The sequence below is a fragment of the Oncorhynchus mykiss genome, chromosome 23 (assembly GCF_057628025.1).
Source record: "Oncorhynchus mykiss isolate SJ-2025 chromosome 23, ASM5762802v1, whole genome shotgun sequence".
Taxonomy (NCBI): Eukaryota; Metazoa; Chordata; class Actinopteri; order Salmoniformes; family Salmonidae; genus Oncorhynchus; species Oncorhynchus mykiss.
This window is the reverse complement of record NC_143044.1, coordinates 963,113-983,175: the sequence shown is the minus strand read 5'-3', so window position 1 is coordinate 983,175 and position 20,063 is coordinate 963,113. Positions and strand designations below refer to the sequence as shown.

Below are 20,063 nucleotides of genomic sequence, written 5' to 3'. Positions count from 1 at the left end.
GGGCCACCCATATAAAGCTGTAGAGTTGCCTGAAGGAAACTTGGTGCTGATTCACCGATCAATGAAATCCGTATCGGGTAATCGACTGGTCCTAAACAGTTTATTGCCTCTCATAGTTGCATGATAGGGACTCTGGATAATAGCCAGTAGTTGTTGGACCAATTCTAATTCAGTTTAGTTTCCCTAAATTTGCATGTGATATGATGATTGTGGGTTCACTAATTTAATAAACTTTGGATGCTGTGGTCATTTTAGGTTAAGATGTAGGTTGTGTGTGAAATCCGTAAAGTTTAGTTCGTGCAAGGGAAACTGTGAACCTGCAAGCATTTGATGTGTATCGGGGAAAAAAATAGAAATTTCTCCCCTTTAAAACTCATTTATTTACCCTGAAATGACAGCATGAAATCCATTTAAGTTATGTAGGCCTAGACTTAAAGCTCTGCCTGTCTAGTGTCAGATTGATATTTTTATTTGGCCTTTAGCTCTCCCTTACATAACTGTTTTGTCATGTGGTGTTTTATGTGAGCATGTGGTGGTTGTCAACATCTGCCACTTTGCCTTTCCAACTCAACCGTACCATTCTGGTGTACCATTTGCAGGTCTATACAGACATATGTGCATGTACAAAGGTCATTGCAGTGTGCATGCATATACTGTACGTATCAGTCTTTCCAACTGTTCCTATACTTCTCTCCTTTCTTTCCTTTTGTCTTCTCTCCCTCCAGTGTGTGGCCACCAAGCCCTAGAAAGGCAGAAAGGGTTATTTGATTGCATTAGGAATGAGAGGGATGAGCTGGCTGACATCAAGGCAAAGGCCAAAACAGGAGAGGTAGGTCTCACCACCAGAGGGCTGGGAATAGTCTATATCCCCATTGAATAGACGAAGTAGGTTCCAGGAATAAGCTTGCTAGAAACAACAGTGATAAAGCAACTTGTGGTATGTGGCTATGTATGTCTTCTTGTGTACCTACATTTGTTTAGTCTTTTTTCCTACTCGGTTGTTTCTTCCACAAATGTGTTGAACTACACGGAGTATACCAAACATTAGGAACACCTTCGTAATATTGAGTTGCATTGAGTTGACTCTACAGGGTGTCAAAAGCATAACACAGATGCACGTGGACTCCAATGCTTCCCACAGTTGTGTTAAGTTGGCTGGATGTCCTTTGGGTGGTGGACCATTCTTTTTACACACGGGAAACTGTTGAGAGTGAAAAACCCAGCAGCGTTGCAGTTCTTGACACAAACTGGTGTGCCTAGCACCTACTGCCATACCCAATTCAAAGACACTTAAATATTTTGTCTTGCCCATTCACAATCTGAATGGCACAACATCAAATCGTTATTTGTCACATACACATGGTTAGCAGATGTTAATGCAAGTGTAGCGAAATGCTTGTGCATCTAGTTCCGACAATGCAGTAATAACCAACGATTAATCTAACCTAACCTTATACACACACACACAAGTGTAAAGGGATAAAGAATATGTACATAAAGATATATGAATGAGTGATGGTACAGAACGGCATAGGGAAGATGCAGTAGATGGTATCGAGTACAGTATATACATATGAGATTTTTATTTATTTATTTATTTTACCTTTATTTAACCAGGTAGGCAAGTTGAGAACAAGTTCTCATTTACAATTGCGACCTGGCCAAGATAAAGCAAAGCAGTTCGACAGATACAACGACACAGAGTTACACATGGAGTAAAACAAACATACAGTCAATAATACAGTATAAACAAGTATATATACAATGTGAGCAAATGAGGTGAGAATGGAGGTAAAGGCAAAATAGGCCATGGTGGCAAGGTAAATACAATATAGCAAGTAAAACACTGGAATGGTAGTTTTGCAATGGAAGAATGTGCAAAGTAGAAATAAAAATAATGGGGTGCAAAGGAGCAAAATAAATAAATTAATTAAATACAGTTGGGAAAGAGGTAGTTGTTTGGGCTAAATTATAGGTGGGCTATGTACAGGTGCAGTAATCTGTGAGCTGCTCTGACAGTTGGTGCTTAAAGCTAGTGAGGGAGATAAAGTGTTTCCAGTTTCAGAGATTTTTGTAGTTCGTTCCAGTCATTGGCAGCAGAGAACTGGAAAGAGAGGCGGCCAAAGAAAGAATTGGTTTTGGGGGTGACTAGAGAGATATACCTGCTGGAGCGTGTGAGATGAGTAATGTAGGGTATGTAAACATTATATTAAGTGGCATTGTTTAAAGTGGCTAGTCATACATATTTTACATACATTTCTCCAATATTAAAGTGGCTGGAGTTGAGTCAGTATGTTGGCAGCAGCCCCTCAATGTTAGTGGTGGCTGTTTAACAGTCTGATGGCCTTGAGATAGAAGCTGTTTTTCAGTATCTCGGTCCCTGCTTTGATGCACCTGTACTGACCTCGCCTTCTGGATGATAGTGGGGTGAACAGGCAGTGGCTCGGGTGGTTGTTGTCCTTGATGGTCTTTATGGCCTTCCTGTGACATCGTGTGGTGTTGGTGTCCTGGAGGGCAGGTAGTTTGCCCCCGGTGATGCGTTGTGCAGACCTCACTACCCTCTGGAGAGCCTTATGGTTGTGGGCAGAGCAGTTGCCATACCAGGCGGTGATACAGCCCGACAGGATGCTCTCAATTGTGCATCTGTAGAAGTTTGAGTGCTTTTGGTGACAAGCCAAATTTCTTCAGCCTCCTGAGGTTGAAGAGGCGCTGCTGCGCCTTCTTCACAACGCTGTCTGTGTGGGTGGACCAATTCAGCTTGTCCGTGATGTGTACGCCGAGGAACTTAAAACTTACGACCCTCTCCACTACTGTCCCGTCGATGTGTAATGATAGGGGGGTGCTCCCTCTGCTGTTGTTTCCTGAAGTCCACAATCATCTCGTTTGTTGACGTTTAGTGTGAGGTTATTTTCCTGACACCACACTCCGAGGGCCCTCACCTCCTCCCTGTTGGCCGTCTCGTCGTTGTTGTTAATCAAGCCTACCACTGCAGTGTTGTCCGCAAACTTGATGAGTGAGTTGAGGCGTGCATGGCCACGCAGTCGTGGGTGAACAGGGAGTACAGGAGAGGGCTCAGAACGCACCCTTGTGGGGCCCCAGTGTTGAGGATCAGCGGGATGGAGATTGTTACCTACCCTCACCTCCTGGGGGCGGCCCGTCAGGAAGTCCAGTACCCAGTTGCACAGGGCGGGGTCGAGACCCAGGGTCTCGAGCTTGATGACCAGTTTGGAGGGTACTATGGTGTTAAATGCTGAGCTGTAGTCGATGAACAGCATTCTCACATAGGTATTCCTCTTGTTCAGATGGGTTAGGGCAGTGTGCAGTGTGGTTGCGATCGCGTCGTCTGTGGACCTATTGGGGCGGTAAGCAAATTGGAGTGGGTCTAGGGTGTCAGGTAGGGTGGAGGTGATATGGTCCTTGACTAGTCTCTCAAAGAACTTCATGATGACGGAAGTGAGTGCTACGGGGCGGTAGTCGTTTAGCTCAGTTACCTTAGCTTTCTTGGGAACAGGAACAATGGTGGCCCTCTTGAAGCATGTGGGATCAGCAGACTGCTATAAGGATTGATTGAATGTCCGTAAACACACCAGCCAGCTGGTCTGCGCATGCTCTGAGGATGCGGCTGGGGATGCCGTCTGGGCCTGCAGCCTATCGAGGGTTAACACGTTTAAATGTTTTACTCACGTCGGCTGCAGTGAAGGAGAGTCTGCAGGTTTTGGTAGCGGGCCATGTCAGTGGCACTGTATTGACCTCAAAGCGAGCAAAGAAGTGATTTAGTCTGTCTGGGAGCAAGACATCCTGGTCCGTGACGGGGCTGGTTTTCTTTTTGTAATCCGTGATTGACTGTAGTCCCTGCCACATACCTCTTGTGTCTGAGCCGTTGAATTGCGACTACTTTGTCTGTATACTGACGCTTAGCATGTTTGATTGCCTTGCGGAGGGAATAGCTACACTGTTTGTATTCGGTCATGTTTCCGGTCACCTTGCCCTGGTTAAAAGCAGTGGTTCGCGCTTTCAGTTTCGCGCGAATGCTGCCATCAATCCACGGTTTCTGGTTTGGGAATGTTGTAATCGTTGCTTTGGGTATAACATCGTCAATGCACTTTCTAAGGAACTCGCTGACCGAATCAGCGTATTTGTCAATGTTGTTGGACGCATTGCGGAACATATCCCAATCCACGTGATCGAACCAGTCTTGAAGCGTGGAATCAGATTGGTCGGACCAGCGTTGAACAGACCTGAGCGCGGGAGCTTCTTGTTTTAGTCTCTGTAGGCTGGAAGCAACAAAATGGAGTCGTGGTCAGCTTTTCCGAAAGGAGGGCGGGGGAGGGCCTTATGCGTCGCAGAAGTTAGAATAACAATGATCCAGGGTTTTACCAGCCCTGGTTGTGCAATCGATATGATGATAGAATTTAGGGAGTCTTGTTTTCAGATTAGCCTTGTTAAAATCCCCAGCTACAATGAATGCAGCCTCAGGATATGTGGTTTAAAGTTTACATAGTCAAATAAAGTTCGTTCAGGGCCATCGATGTGTCTGCTTGGGGGGGAATATATACGGCTGTGATCATAATTGAAGAGAATTCCCTTGGTAGATAATGCGGTCGACATTTGATTGTGAGGAATTGTAAGTCAGGTGAACAGAAGGACTTGATCACACCACGTCTCGTTAATCATAAGGCATACCCCCTACTTCATTGAGATGCAAAGTAAGTCCCGTTCCTGCCCAAACCTACAAAAGTTCACACTACCATTCAAAACATACATTACCATTCACAACATTACCAGAAAGATGCTTTTTTCTGTCGGCGCGATGCGTGAAGAAACCAGCTGGCTGCACCGACTCCAATAGTCTCTCGAGTGAGCCATGTTTCCGTGAAGCAAAGAACGACAATCCATGTCTCAAGTCTTAAAATCCTTATTTAATCTGTCATCTCCTCTGAATTTACACTGAGTGAAGTGGATTTAACAAGTGACATCAATAAGGAATCATAGCTTTCACCTGTTCAGTCTGTCATGGAAAGAGCAGGTGTTCTTAATGTTTTGTATACTAAGTGTATGCTGTGTGTCTGTCAGTCTGTGTACAAGCAATGGAACCCTCAGTAAACCATTACTTCATACAGCTCTGTGGCTTATTGCATTTCAAACTCTGAAATACATTAAGTTGTAAACCCTCCTCTGCTGCCTCACTCTAGGCCAATTTTCAATGAACATACTTTCAATTCACACTGAGTGGTATGCTAGTGTGGATATTGGGACATTGCCCCTCTGTGTTGAGATCCTCTTTTAACCCTGTGTACCTTTGACTCCTTAGAAACACGGTCTGGCCATCATCCCAGAGGGAATGCCTAACGGGGACATCAACCATAACGACCCAGCCGCAGGGATCACCGTGGTCACACGGGAGGCTGGCCAGGTGCTGGAGTCAGCAGGAGAAGGGTCTCTGGGTGAGTGGAAGGGAAAGAACAGGTTCTCCTAAAGGGAGCGGTGGGAGAAATAAATGAATTAATATCGGTGATGTACATGTGTTATTCAGTCAATAATACACCAGGGGGCGCACTTCATTGTTATTTTAGCACAATGATGCTGCGGTCATAGTTGCAAGGCACCTTTTTTATAATTATCATATTTTTTCTCCTTTGCAGATGTTAGAATACAAACGTTTGCGGATGAAAAGGACAAACTCTTAGCCCAGGTACATGTGTAATTTTCCTCTTCAACCCCAGTGATGTCTGGCAGGGCTATACTAGTTTCCTCTTGACTATTTTCTCATGTCTTTTTTAACTGTCTGTTCAGCTATAAGTCATGCTGTCCATTCTGTGTGTTGTCCCTTAGATCAGGAAGTTGAAAATGCAACTGGAGGATGAAATGCAGAAGCACTCCAAGATGGAGAATGCCTTCACAGATGGTGAGAGGATGGAGAATGGCACTGACCTGCACTTCATTGAGATGCAAAGTAAGTTCGGTTCCTACCCAAACCTACAAAAGTTCACACTACCATTCACACCATTGAAAACATACAGTGCCTTGCGAAAGTATTCGGCCCCCTTGAACTTTGCGACCTTTTGCCACAAACATAAAGATATAAAACTTTATTTTTTTGTGAAGAATCAACAACAAGTGGGACACAATCATGAAGTGGAACGACATTTATTGGATATTTCAAACTTTTTTAACAAATCAAAAACTGAAAAATTGGGCGTGCAAAATTATTCAGCCCCTTTACTTTCAGTGCAGCAAACTCTCTCCTGAAGTTCAGTGAGGATCTCTGAATGATCCAATGTTTCAGCTCATACAAGGAGAAGACTGATCAGACATGCAGCCAAGAGGCCCATGATCACTCTGGATGAACTGCAGAGATCTACAGCTGAGGTGGGAGACTCTGTCCATAGGACAACAATCAGTCGTATATTGCACAAATCTGGCCTTTATGGAAGAGTGGCAAGAAGAAAGCCATTTCTTAAAGATATCCATAAAAAGTGTTGTTTAAAGTTTGCCACACGCCACCTGGGAGACACACCAAACATGTGGAAGAAGGTGCTCTGGTCAGATGAAACCAAAATTGAACTTTTTGGCAACAATGCAAGACGTTATGTTTGGCGTAAAAGCAACACAGCTCATCATCCTGAACACACCATCCCCACTGTCAAACATGGTGGTGGCAGCATCATGGTTTGGGCCTGCTTTTCTTCAGCAGGGACAGGGAAGATGGTTAAAATTGATGGGAAGATGGATGGAGCCAAATACAGGACCATTCTGGAAGAAAACCTGATGGAGTCTGCAAAAGACCTGAGACTGGGACGGAGATTTGTCTTCCAACAAGACAATGATCCAAAACATAAAGCAAAATCTACAATGGAATGGTTCAAAAATAAGCATATCCAGGTGTTAGAATGGCCAAGTCAAAGTCCAGACCTGAATCCAATCGAGAATCTGTGGAAAGAACTGAAAACTGCTGTTCACAAATGCTCTCCATCCAACCTCACTGAGCTCGAGCTGTTTTGCAAGGAGGAATGGGAAAACATTTCAGTCTCTCTATGTGCAAAACTGATAGAGACATACCCCAAGCGACTTACAGCTGTAATCGCAGCAAAAGGTGGCGCTACAAAGTATTAACTTAAGGGGGCTGAATAATTTTGCACGTCCAATTTTTCAGTTTTGATTTGTTAAAAAAGTTTTAAATGTCCAATAAATGTCGTTCCACTTCATGATTGTGTCCCACTTGTTGTTGATTCTTCACAAAAAAATACAGTTTTATATCTTTATGGTTTGAAGCCTGAAATGTGGCAAAAGGTCGCAAAGTTCAAGGGAGCCGAATACTTTCGCAAGGCACTGTACAAAGGCATACATGTCACCATTGATACAAAGCATATGCACACTCACTAAAAGGCTCTCTTTACATTAAACATACACTGCCAAAAATAAACTAACAGCAAGGCTCACATCTTAATTCCCTTGTCCTGTGTAATGTAAATGTACTAACTCAAACGTTCTAATATTTTACTGTCTGCAGGAGATGCCAACAGACAGATAAGTGAATACAAGTTCAAGCTCTCGAAGGCAGAACAGGAAATGCGAATAATGGAACAAAACGTAAGTCATGGAAACACTGACATACTTTCCATATGTACCCGAGCTGACCAAATGCAAACTGCTGAACCAGACACATGAATATAAATACATTTGTGTTTGAATGAGAAAATGAAAATAAATGTCAGCTTCAAATGTGAAGGTTGTGTTTAATTTGTTTTTGTTTTATTATCCTCATACCTAGATCAACAGACTTGAAGGACAAGTGTGCAGATACAAGGCATTAGCTAATAACTCAGAGAAAATAGAAGATGAACTGAAAATTGAAAAAAGGAAACTTCAAAGAGAGGTAAGGAACAAAAAAAAGATCAAAAAATTTCAGTGGCTGATGTTTGATTTGACATAAAACAGTCTAAGCTTTTTTTCTAACCATTCCCCTATTTTTTCCCCCACAGCTGCAGATTGCACTAGATAAGTTTGAGGAGATGGAGCTGACCAACAACCACCTAGTAAAGCGCCTTGAGAAGATGAAGGCCAATCGGAACGCCCTTCTGTCTCAGCAGTGAAGGCCGCTGGATTGCCACAGAAGCTGTTAAACTCGTACCTTTGACTGCCATATTGCATCTGGAGCACATTTCCATTCTTCCTCAGGAACACTTGTGTAGCAAAACCAAAAACACTTACAGAAAAAAACACTGGTAGCAGAGAGGCAAAAGTATTTTTTTAAATAAAATATAGGCATTGGTTTGTCTTGTGTGCCAGTGTCTTTCGAAGGGAGACTCAACCTATTAAACCATAGTTATTAGGGGAAGATGAATCTTAAGAAATTCGCAACTCATTACTGGACTACATATTATTCACAAGGTTTTAATTCTCTCTGGCTGGGTGCTTGGCTATTTGTGTTTTGTATTTTTTGATAAGTTGCATAAATGACTATTTTGAACGGTTAAACCCTCACAGCTGCTCTCTGGCCTGCACCTATCTATAATTCCTCACACAGTGAAGTGCCTTCTCACACCTAGAGACTGAGGGTTTTACATTATCTTAAGATTCTAAACAAATATAATAACTTGTACAAAATGTATTTAAAGGTGCAGTCATGATTTGATTAAATATAGAACCAATTGTTTTGAGATTTTATTGAATGTAAAAAATATGTATTTTAAAAGATTTCTTGAAAATAAATGTGCAAATAACAACTGTGTGTATATACACTGCTCAAAAAAATAAAGGGAACACTAAAATAACACATCCTAGATTTGAATGAATGATATTCTTATTAAATACTTTTTTCCTTTACATAGTTGAATGTGCTGACAACAATCACAAATTATCAATGAAAATCAAATTTATCAACCCATGGAGGTCTGGATTTGGAGTCACACAAAATTAAAGTGGAAAACCACACTACAGGCTGATCCAACTTTGATGTAATGTCCTTAAAACAAGTCAAAATGAGGCTCAGTAGTGTGTGTGGCCTCCACGTGCCTGTATGACCTCCCTACAACGCCTGGGCATGCTCCTGATGAGGTGGCAGATGGTCTCCTGAGGGATCTCCTCCCAGACCTGGACTAAAGCATCCGCCAACTCCTGGACAGTCTGTGGTGCAACGTGGCATTGGTGGATGGAGCGAGACATGATGTCCCAGATGTGCTCAATTGGATTCATGTCTGGGGAACGGGCGGGCCAGTCCATAGCATCAATACCTTCCTCTTGCAGGAACTGCTGACACACTCCAGCCACATGAGGTCTAGCATTGTCTTGCATTAGGAGGAACCCAGGGCCAACCGCACCAGCATATGGTCTCACAAGGGGTCTGAGGATCTCATCTCAGTACCTAATGGCAGTCAGGCTACCTCTGGCAATCCCATGGAGGGATGTGCGGCCCCCCAAAGAAATGCCAAACCACACCATGACTGACCCGCCGCCAAACCGGTCATGCTGGAGGATGTTGCAGGCAGCAGAACGTTCTCCACGGCGTCTCCAGACTCTGTCACGTCTGTCACATGTGCTCAGTGTGAACCTGCTTTCATCTGTGAAGAGCACAGGGCGCCAGTGGCGAATTTGCCAATCTTGGTGTTCTCTGGCAAATGCCAAACGTCCTGCACGGCATTGGGCTCTAAGCACAACCCCCACCTGTGCACGTCGGGCCCTCATACCACCCTCATGGAGTCTGTTTCTGACCGTTTAAGCAGACACATGCACATTTGTGGCTTGCTGAAGGTCATTTTGCAGGGCTCTGGCAGTGCTCCTCCTTGCACAAAGGCGAGGGTAGCGGTCCTGCTGCTGGGTTGTTGTCCTCCACGTCTCCTGATGTACTGGCCTGTCTCCTGGTAGTGCCTCCATACTCTGGACACTACGCTGACAGACACAGCAAACCTTCTTGCCACAGCTCGCATTGATGTGCCATCCTGGATGAGCTGCACTACTTGAGCCACTTGTGTGGGTTGTAGACTCCGTCTCATGCTACCACTAGAGTGAAAGCACCGCCAGCATTCAAAAGTGACCAAAACATCAGCCAGGAAGCATAGGAACTGAGAAGGGGTCTGTGGTCACCACCTGCAGAACCACTCCTTTATTGGGGGTGTCTTGCTAATTGCCTATAATTTCCACCTGTTGTCTATTCCACTTGCACAACAGCATGTGAAATTTGTCAATCAGTATTGCTTCCTAAGTGGACAGTTTGATTTCACAGAAGTGTGATTGACTTGTGTTACGGATACAAGTATCCTGTGTGTGTATCCTGTGTCTGTGTGTGTGTGTCCGGTGTTCTTTTCTCTCCTTCTCCCCTCACAGGTGAAAATCATCACTCCCCAATCAGTCACCAATCCAATCATCAATCAGAAGACACACCTCCTCCTGTTTCCTACCCTATCACAGTTCCTTTCTCTTGGTTTAAAAACCCCATCTGTTGTTTGCTCTAAAGCTCAATCTCTCTGTAAATGCCATGTCTGTAGGTCTCTGTGTTGCACGCTCTCTTTGTGTATTAACCTCTCTTTTGTTTGAGCACCTCCATAGCACTTTGTCATCACCTGTGAGTATTGTTTTTGATTATGGTGTTTGTGTTTGATTGCTGGTGGGAAAAGGGGAAACCAAGACAAGTCGCCCATGGGCATACACTACCCGTAGGTAGACTTTGTTAAATACACTAGTTAGAACTGGGCGGACCACCCACTGTATTTTTGGTTAGTTAGCTGTTGTTAAAGTAGGCTAGTCTAGCTTAGGGGTGTTTTTGGATACTTATTGTTTCTTTCCTTGGGTCCAGCTCAGCCCCTTTTCCTGCTCCCCCCATTACCGTGTGTTTATTAATGAACCCCGAGTTTGACGGTAGAATTCAGTAGTCGTGGTTATTTCGTTCTCACTTTTACTTTGTCACAATTATAATTTGCATGAGTTATGTTACGGGTCTCATTATCATCCCCCCTAGACTGTCGGGCCAAAAGGGATTCGTAACACTTGGAGTTACATTGTGTTGTTTAAGTGTTCCCTTTATTTTTTTTGAGCAGTGTATATAAGGTGGATTTATTTTTTTTGCATGGGTTATGTATTGAATTCTCTTTGGAAGAGGAGTGATGAATCGAGGTTCTTTGCGCAAAAAAAAAGGCAAGTAACATCAACAGAAGACAGCACTACATACCTGTCACGGCCGTCGAATGAAGAGGACCAGCGTGGTGAGCGTACATATTCCCTTTATTAGAAATGATGCAGACAAACCACAAAACAACCGTGAAGCTTAAGGGCTATGTGCCCTGAAAGGAGGGAAAAGGGCTACCTAAGTATGGTTCCCAATCAGAGAACGATAGACAGTTGTCCCTGATTGAGAACCATGCCCGGCCAAAACATAGAAATACAAAATCATAGAAAGCAAAAACATAGAATGCCCACCCCAAATCACACTGTGACCAAACCAAATAGAGACATAAAAAGGCTCTCTGAGGTCAGACAATACCACTTTCTCCTCAAACCTTGTTCACTGCTCTGAAAGCCAAGCAGTTTCAAGTCTCAGGACCACACAGTGATTGTGACTGGGGCACCTACTGCACTCTGAATAAGCTGTATACCAGATATAAACTACCCTTTTTTGTTCAGTTTTTCCATCAATCATGAACAAATTGTTGGATGTTTTTTATTATTGTTATATAATTTTCCTTGTTTCAGGTCAACATCAACAAATTGTACATACAGTATGTACATATTTTTGAATTCCAAAACGGTAACATAACCAACAAACACCAAAACAATAATTATACATTCCCTTTCAGTTCTCTGTTTTTAATTTTTTACATTTCATTAACACTTTGTTTTTCTTCCTTACATACCTTTAATAATTTGACTCGCAAAACATGTGGCTGTAGTGTGTAAAATACCTACACAACAAGACATCTATTTTATACAAGAAAGTGACCGAGGTCCGGTTGACCCATAAATTAATCTAATTTTTATATTGATAATTCTCAGGTTATCTGCAAGATTAGGGGGAAGAGATAGCATAAAGGGGTCCCACATTGTATAGGAATATCCTTTGTTCCTAGCACTAATTTTCTCCAGTGGTAACACTTTGAAGACCTCACAATACACTGATTTATTGTTGGTGGCTGATGTTTTATCCAGTTAAGGAGAGTGCATTTGCAGGTCACAAATAATACTTTTTTAATAAGATTGAGCTGTGCTAAAGTAAGTGAGGGCCTGTTCCCTGACGACACCCAGTACAAATAGCCATGGGTCCATTCTTATAGGACATATGAACATGCCCTCAAGCTCTGTTTTGACGTTTTGTCAAGATTTTACTCAACGGGTAATTCTTAATGAAATGGAGTGGGTTGAGATGTTCAAGTTCCTTGTTGTCCATATCATCAACAAACTATCATGGTCCAAAACACACCAAGACAGGTGTGAAGAGGGCACAACAACACCTTTTTCACCTTAGGGGACTGAAAATATTTGGCATGGGTCCCCAGATCCTCAAAAAGTTCTACAGCTGCACCATCGAGAGCATCCTGATTCCTGACTGGTGGCATCACCACCTGGTATGACAAACGCTCGGCGTCTGACCTTAAGGTGCTACAGAGGGTAGTGCATACGTCCCAGTACATCACTGGGGCCAAGCTTCCTGACATCCAGGACCTATATACTAGGCGGTGTCAGAGGAAGGCCCAAATAATTGTCAAAGACTCCAGTCACCCAAATCATAGACTGTTCTTTCTGCTAGGAACAAAAGGCTCCTTCACAGCTTCTACCCCCAAGCCATAAGACTGCTGAACAGTTAATGAAACGGCCACCCAGACTATATAAATTGACCTCCCCCCCCCTTTAGTCAATTTACAAATTACCTCAACTAACCTGTATAACATGTAAAACAGGCCCTGAATGATGGGTCGCCACTGTTGGGCGCACTGATTGGTGTCACCTCATCAGTCAGTATGCGTTACACCTGTGCTGGTTGTCATGTTAGTGGGAAGGTGTTTCACCTGTGTTGACCCAGGTAATATTTAGGATTGGCTGGCCTAGTGCTGATGAGAGATGTTGGGGGAGAGCTACACTTCAGCTGTGGTGCGATTTCGAGCACAACTTATATAAGTTTGAAAGAAGCCTGAGTTTTGGTGTGCCTACCACCCTGAGACTCAAGGTGCTCTTGAGAGATTTCATCAGACTTTTGCTTTGAGTTTGAGAGACTCAGATGAAGGGGTCCCTTGTGTGCTATTTGCAGCACGTGAGGCTGTTCAGGAATCTCTCGAGTTTAGTCCGAATGAACTCTTTGAGTTTGCTGAGAGAAGGATTGTTGCAGGGCGACCCCTTAAACAAATTTGTCAGAGCATGTTAGCACTTTTCAATACAGGTCAAATCAAATCAAATTTTATTTGTCACATACACATGGTTAGCAGATGTTAATGCGAGTGTAGCGAAATGCTTGTGCTTCTAGTTCCGACAATGCAGTAATAACCAACAAGTAATCTAACTAACAATTCCAAAACTACTGTCTTGTACACAGTGAGGGGATAAAGAATATGTACATAAGGATATATGAATGAGTGATGGTACAGAGCAGCATAGGCAAGATACAGTAGATGGTATCGAGTACAGTATATACATATGAGATGAGTATGTAAACAAAGTGGCATAGTTAAAGTGGCTAGTGATACATGTATTACATAAGGATACAGTCGATGATATAGAGTACAGTATATACGTATGCATATGAGATGAATAATGTAGGGTAAGTAACATTATATAAGGTAGCATTGTTTAAAGTGGCTAGTGATATATTTACATCATTTCCCATTATTAAAGTGGCTGGAGTTGAGTCAGTGTCAGTGTGTTGGCGACAGCCACTCAATGTTAGTGGTGGCTGTTTAACAGTCTGATGGCCTTGAGATAGAAGCTGTTTTTCAGTCTCTCGGTCCCAGCTTTGATGCACCTGTACTGACCTCGCCTTCTGGATGATAGCGGGGTGAACAGGCAGTGGCTCGGGTGGTTGATGTCCTTGATAATCTTTATGGCCTTCCTGTGACATCGGGTGGTGTAGGTGTCCTGGAGGGCAGGTAGTTTGCCCCCGGTGATGCGTTGTGTAGACCTCACTACCCTCTGGAGAGCCTTACGGTTGAGGGCGGAGCAGTTGCCGTACCAGGCGGTGATACAACCCGCCAGGATGCTCTCGATTGTGCATCTGTAGAAGTTTGTGAGTGCATTTGGTGACAAGCCAAATTTCTTCAGCCTCCTGAGGTTGAAGAGGCGCTGCTGCGCCTTCTTCACAATGCTGTCTGTGTGAGTGGACCAATTCAGTTTGTCTGTGATGTGTATGCCGAGGAACTTAAAACTTGCTACCCTCTCCACTACTGTTCCATCGATGTGGATAGGGGGGTGTTCCCTCTGCTGTTTCCTGAAGTCCACAATCATCTCCTTAGTTTTGTTGACGTTACACCAAGGTTACACCATGCCTGTGAGTTTGCCAGTGAGAATCTTGAGAAGGCGCAAACTAAAAGGAAAGTTTGGTAAGATCGAAAGGCCCGAAACCGCACTTTCGCATGGGGTATGTCCTGGTTTTGTTGCCCGTTCTCTGGGGTCACCGTTGCAGGTTCACTTTTCAGGCCCTTACCTCATAATTAAAAAAAATTGTAATCTGGATTACATCAATGCCACGCCAGAGCTCAAGAGAAACTCGGCTGTGTCATGTCAACATGTTGAAACCACACTTCATCCACTACGATCCGAGGCAAAGTTGGTGGAAACCAGTAATCATGTTCTGCCTGTGGCCATTGCTTTCACCGTTGACTATAGTCTTCTCAATAGTATGAGGAAGGTCCAATACACCCTGTGCCAGTTGAACGGTTGAGTAACTTATTTTTGGCATACTTGTCTCCGGAGGAAAAAGGCAACATTGTTCCACTGCTTTTAGAATACTAGGGTTTATTCTCAGACGTGCCAACCCAACCAAATGTACTCGAGCATGACATTGACGTTGGGGACTCTGCCCCAATCCAACAGCATGCCTATCGAGTGAACCCTTTAAAGAGAGGAAAGTTACTAAGAATATTGTAGGAGTTTCCCTTTGAAATCAGACAAGTCTGTGGTAAGGACAACTTGGTTGTTGATTATCTTTCAAGGGTGGTCAGTTCATAAGTTTTGTGTTGTCTTTAGCCTGTGTGTAGCCCTGGCTCACCATTTATTTTGACTGTACGTTTTGCCGTTTTAGATATGAATATTGTTTTGGTTGCACTCGTTCCAGGGGGATTAGAGTAATAGAAATATGTATGTTTTTCAAAACGTCTACGTTTTCAGCAGCTATATAAAATATTATATATAATATTTTATATAAAGTGGCTGTTTTTGTCGTGTATTTAATGATTGACAGCTCCTTTATTTTGGAGAAGGCGATGCATAAGTAGCGATGCATTTAAGTTGATGATGGAAGTTGTTTTCTATTGGTGGTGAGCAAACTTTGGTTTTGGTTTTTCCATTTATTTTATGAAGTTGGACTTTAGCACTTATAGCATGTACGGCATGTACGTGCATCGATTGGTGTCACCTCGTCAGTCAGTATGTGTAACACCTCTGTTGGTTGCCATCTCGTTAGTGGGAATGTGTTTCACCTGTGTTGGCCCAGGTGCTATTTAGGAGTGGCTAGCCCAGTGCTCCAGTGGAGCTTTAGAGATGTTGGAGAGAGCTACACTTGAATGTTTTAATGTTTTTATTTCACCTTTTATTTAACCAGGTTGACCAGTTGTGAACAAGTTCTCATTTACAACTGCGACCTGGTCAAGATAAAGCAAAGCAGTGTGACAAAAACAACAGAGTTTCACATGGGATAAACAAACCTACAGTCAATAACAACAATAGAAAGGAAAATAGAAAAATAGATTTACAGTGTGTGCAAATGTAGGGAGGTAGGCAATAAATAGGCCATAGAGGCGAAATAATTACGATTTAGCATTAATACTGGAGTGATAGATGTGCAGATGATGATGTGCAAGTACTGGGGTGCAAAAGAGCAAGAGGCTAAGTAATAATATGGGGATGAGGTGTGGGGCTGTGCTATCTACAGATGGGCTGTGTACAGGTACAGTGACCGGTAAGCTGCTCTGACAGCTGATGCTTAAATTTAGAGAGGAAGATATAAGACTCCAGCTTCAGATTTTTGCAATTTGTTCCAGTCGTTGACAGCAGAGAACTGGAAGGAAAGGCAGCCAAAATAAGTGTTTGCTTTGGGGATGACCAGTGCAATATACCTGCTGGAGCGCATGCTACGGGTGGGTGTTGCTATGGTGGAATTTTGAGCTCTACCTATTTAAGTTTTAAAGAAGCCTGAGTTTTGGTGTTAACCCCTGTCTGTTTTGCTCCATAGTCTTTTTGCTCTCTATCCTAAGTTTCTTTTAGTTTGTCTTTGGAGAGGCAAACCTAGTGGGCATCCATGGTGGTTGTCTTTTAGAACCCATTACTAGGGGCTTATGCCAACTTTCAGTGGGTGCCTTTCAGAACCCGTTTTGAACCCCTTTCTGTATTGTTTGGTTGTTAGTGATTTTCTTTGTCAGTTCCCTTTGTTGTAACCAACATTTTGAGTTTACAGCACTCCAGTCGACACTTGGCATTGTGATCTTAGGCTTATGTGCGGCTGCTCTGCCATGAAAACCCATTTCATGAAACTCCCGACAAACCGTTTTTTTGTGCTGACATTGCTTCCAGTTGCAGTTTGGAACTCTGTAGTGAGTGTTGCAACCGAGAACAGACGAGTTTTACGTGATTCAGCACTCAGCGGTCCCGTTCTGTGAGCTTGTGTGGCCTACCACTTCAAGGCTGAGCCGTTGTTACTCCTAGACATTTCCACTTCGCAATAACAGCACTTACAGTTGACTGGGGCAGCTCTAGAAGGGCAGACATTTGACTAACTGACTTGTTGGAAAGGTAGCATCCTATGACGGTGCCAAGTTAAGTCACTGTGCTCTAAAGTAAGGCCATTCTACTGCCGAAGTTTGTCTATGGAGATAGCAAGGCTGTGTGATTGAATTTATACACCCGTCAGAAACGGGTGTCCACATACTTTAATATACGAAATAATACACAAGTATTTTTTTGTTATACAGTGTATTTGGAAAGTATTCAGACTAGAGGTCGACGGATTATGATTTTTCAACGCCGATACCAATACCGATTTATTGGAGGACCAAAAAAAAGCCGATACCGATTAATCGGCCGTTTTTAAATATTTATTTTTTTAGCTAATGCTAGTTATCATTGGTGCGTGAAACTGGTATCCACGAGTTCATCTGACTCTGGGGAAGTAGACAAAGTCCCCAAAGTATCCCTTTAATCGGACCAAAAGTTTAAACTGAAAACACAAGACTGGGTTCCTATTTGGCATTCTGGCAGTACTTCCATTTCAAAAAGATTTGCTCCCGAATACTTTCTTGGTACCTACTAAATGTAACCTAGATGCCATCAACTGCCCACTTATATTAGACTGACAAGTGCAAGGCCCATCCTAATCACTCAACAGTGTTGTGTTTATTAGGCATGCAACAGAAAGCACAAATGATAGTTTGTTATTGGCAAAGTCCATCCATGTCAGTCCGTTGTCTTCTGTTTGGTTCCGAATGAACACAACCCAAGATGGTGCATGTGAAATACCTGCCCTCTCCTACCTCCACCTCTAGGACGTACTGTTTCCTGATGGAATAGAACAGGATGTCCTTGTCATTGTCCCAGTTCATCTACGCAACGTAACACAAACCTTCCAATTAGTCACTCTAGTCTAGAAGAACTTATTGATACATATTGATCACATATTGATAGGACATGGTCATGGATAAGAATAGTTCACAGTTCACACCCCAGTAGCCAAATGTAGGTTGAACATGGGCAGACCCTCCATACGAGGGGTGTAGTTGTCAAGCAGCAATGGCAAACCAGCAAGATTTCCTTCCTGCAAACAAGCCTGGTCATAGAGTGGTGCAAGCTCCAGCAACAATACAACGTCACAAACTCACTCAGAGCCAAGTATTTGTGCATGTATTCTCAAAGTGTCTGATCTAGACTCAGGTCCTTCCTGTCCTTATCTTATTCATTATGATCTGAAATGCTAAACTGATCCTATATCAGAACTCCCACTCTAAAACTATTAGTGAAAACAGGCCCAGAATCACAGCCTCTGGTTATAAGAAAAGTACCAATCTCTAGTATGGCACCTCAATTCATTTTCCAGGCATTGATGAGCGCCATACTTACAGATAACCACAAGATGCAAAGGTTGCCGAAGTCGTACAATATAAGCTAAATATTCAGAACCTTGAGCAACCTCATATGAATACTTCTAGCATGTATTTATATAGCAGAAAAATATCATATTAAAGCACTTCTACATGCAACTCTGTACAACGAATGTGCCATGTACATTAAGATATGTGGTTCTGACCTATATTTGGTGGTGTTGAGCAGAGTCCACTGGGGGTTGACACTAGGGTTGCCAACTTTCTCACTACCAAATAAGGGACAAAAGGTGGCGTGCCAATGCACGGTGCCACGGCAGTGTAGGTATGGTGTTTGAATGAATATACAGTGTATATAATATTCTTAGTCAATTGGAAAGGCAAAACATTTTTATATTCCATTTAGTCTATAGCTTTACTAAAACTGTATCATTATGTCAACTTATGTGAATAAACCTCAAAATAAATAATCAAAGAATTCACAATTTGGACCTTCACAGCAAAAAAAAAAAAACATTTCAAATGCAAAAGAGGAAAAGAGGGGCACAAGTCACTCACCAAGTCTACTTTTTCCATGGATATTTTTTTGCTGCTCTTGACTGATTCAAGCAGTCCTTTGTCCTTATGCATAGCCAGAGAGAAGTCCTTACATGACAAGTCACAGCTCACAGATATTTGAAGTTCAATTTTGATCAGCTCTGTCACAGAGCCTCTGTGCTGCATCCGTTTCTTGAGTCTGACCTTTTTTTTTTTTTTTTTTTTTTTTTTACCTTTATTTAACCAGGCAAGTCAGTTAAGAACAAATTCTTATTTTCAATGACGGCCTGGGAACAGTGGGTTAACTGCCTGTTCAGGGGCAGAACGACAGATTTGTACCTTGTCAGCTCGGGGGTTTGAACTCGCAACCTTCCGGTTACTAGTCCAACGCTCTAACCACTAGGCTACCCTGCCGCCGCTGGTCATCAGAGAGAAAATCCTCTCCACAAAGGCATTTGAGTCTGGCACACTGAGGACAAATGAGACAATCCTGAACATGTTGATCAAGTTGTCTTTCCCTGGGTTTTGGAAAACTGCCACCCACTTCTCACTGGTGGATTTTGTGATATTCTGTCTGTCTTTCTGCATTTCCTCCAGGCACAATACTCTTCATAGAGTTGGTCCATACTGACTGTTTCTGTCATTTTGAAGGCAACCACCACCTGCTCCCGGTCAGTGAAGGAGAGGTCCTCAGAGGCTGATCGGTTTCAGTTTCACCTTTACATTGACAAGTGGTTTGATTTCTCACCAGGAAATGTATGTAATGACAGTGTCATAGAACTTCACAAAGTCCTGTTGCTGCTTGGACCTTTGTGCTGACAATTGTTTGTCCATCAGCTGCTTGGTCTGGTATCCAAAAAAACTGTTCTGTTTCCGCTGAAACATCTTCATTTTGAAATGTTGGACTTCCTCGTAAACATCTGTGATGCAGAGAGTTGTTTTCTCCAGCTTTGTTACAAGTTGGTCAAAAACACACCCCACGTTGTGGAAAAAGCACAGATAAATCTCAGCAGCTTCCGTTTTTTTCTAAATACTAAAAAATACTCTTCAGCGCCACAGGACAGGTCTCCCCAAAGGACCTGAAGTACGAAGTAAGAGCTGGCCAACTTTGCAGGAGACGATCGACAGCTGTATGAAGAGAGCCATCGTGTGCAAACATGTCGCAGAATTTCCCTCCATTCAATGTCAACAAAGGCAAAAAAATGCACTCAGTTTCTCTCTTCAGGAAGCAGATACGGAGAAGTGGCTGTAGATCTTTAAAACAATTGTCTCAATATCCACTGACAGCTGATCGCAGGTGTG

At 43.0% G+C, this 20,063-nt stretch overlaps 1 protein-coding gene and 1 long non-coding RNA gene across 2 annotated transcripts in view; one reads left to right on the top strand and one right to left on the bottom strand.

Annotated features, from left to right (window-relative positions):
- The window catches only part of LOC110502258 (leucine-rich repeat flightless-interacting protein 2-like), a 24,001-nt gene extending 15,223 nt beyond the window's left edge, over nucleotides 1-8,778 (top strand). Inside the window, exons 4-9 of the mRNA XM_090216521.1 lie at nucleotides 5,312-5,444; nucleotides 5,643-5,692; nucleotides 5,833-5,953; nucleotides 7,511-7,590; nucleotides 7,772-7,876; nucleotides 7,983-8,778. Of these exons, the coding sequence (XP_090072647.1) occupies nucleotides 5,312-5,444; nucleotides 5,643-5,692; nucleotides 5,833-5,953; nucleotides 7,511-7,590; nucleotides 7,772-7,876; nucleotides 7,983-8,093 (600 nt within the window). The 3' untranslated portion in view covers nucleotides 8,094-8,778. The remainder of the gene's footprint in view (nucleotides 1-5,311; nucleotides 5,445-5,642; nucleotides 5,693-5,832; nucleotides 5,954-7,510; nucleotides 7,591-7,771; nucleotides 7,877-7,982) is intronic.
- Nucleotides 1,575-20,063, bottom strand: LOC149972455 (uncharacterized). Its single transcript, XR_016490862.1, has 2 exons — nucleotides 18,783-20,063; nucleotides 1,575-5,472 (listed from the first exon to the last, which is right to left on the bottom strand). It is a non-coding gene; the product is annotated as an uncharacterized LOC149972455 (long non-coding RNA).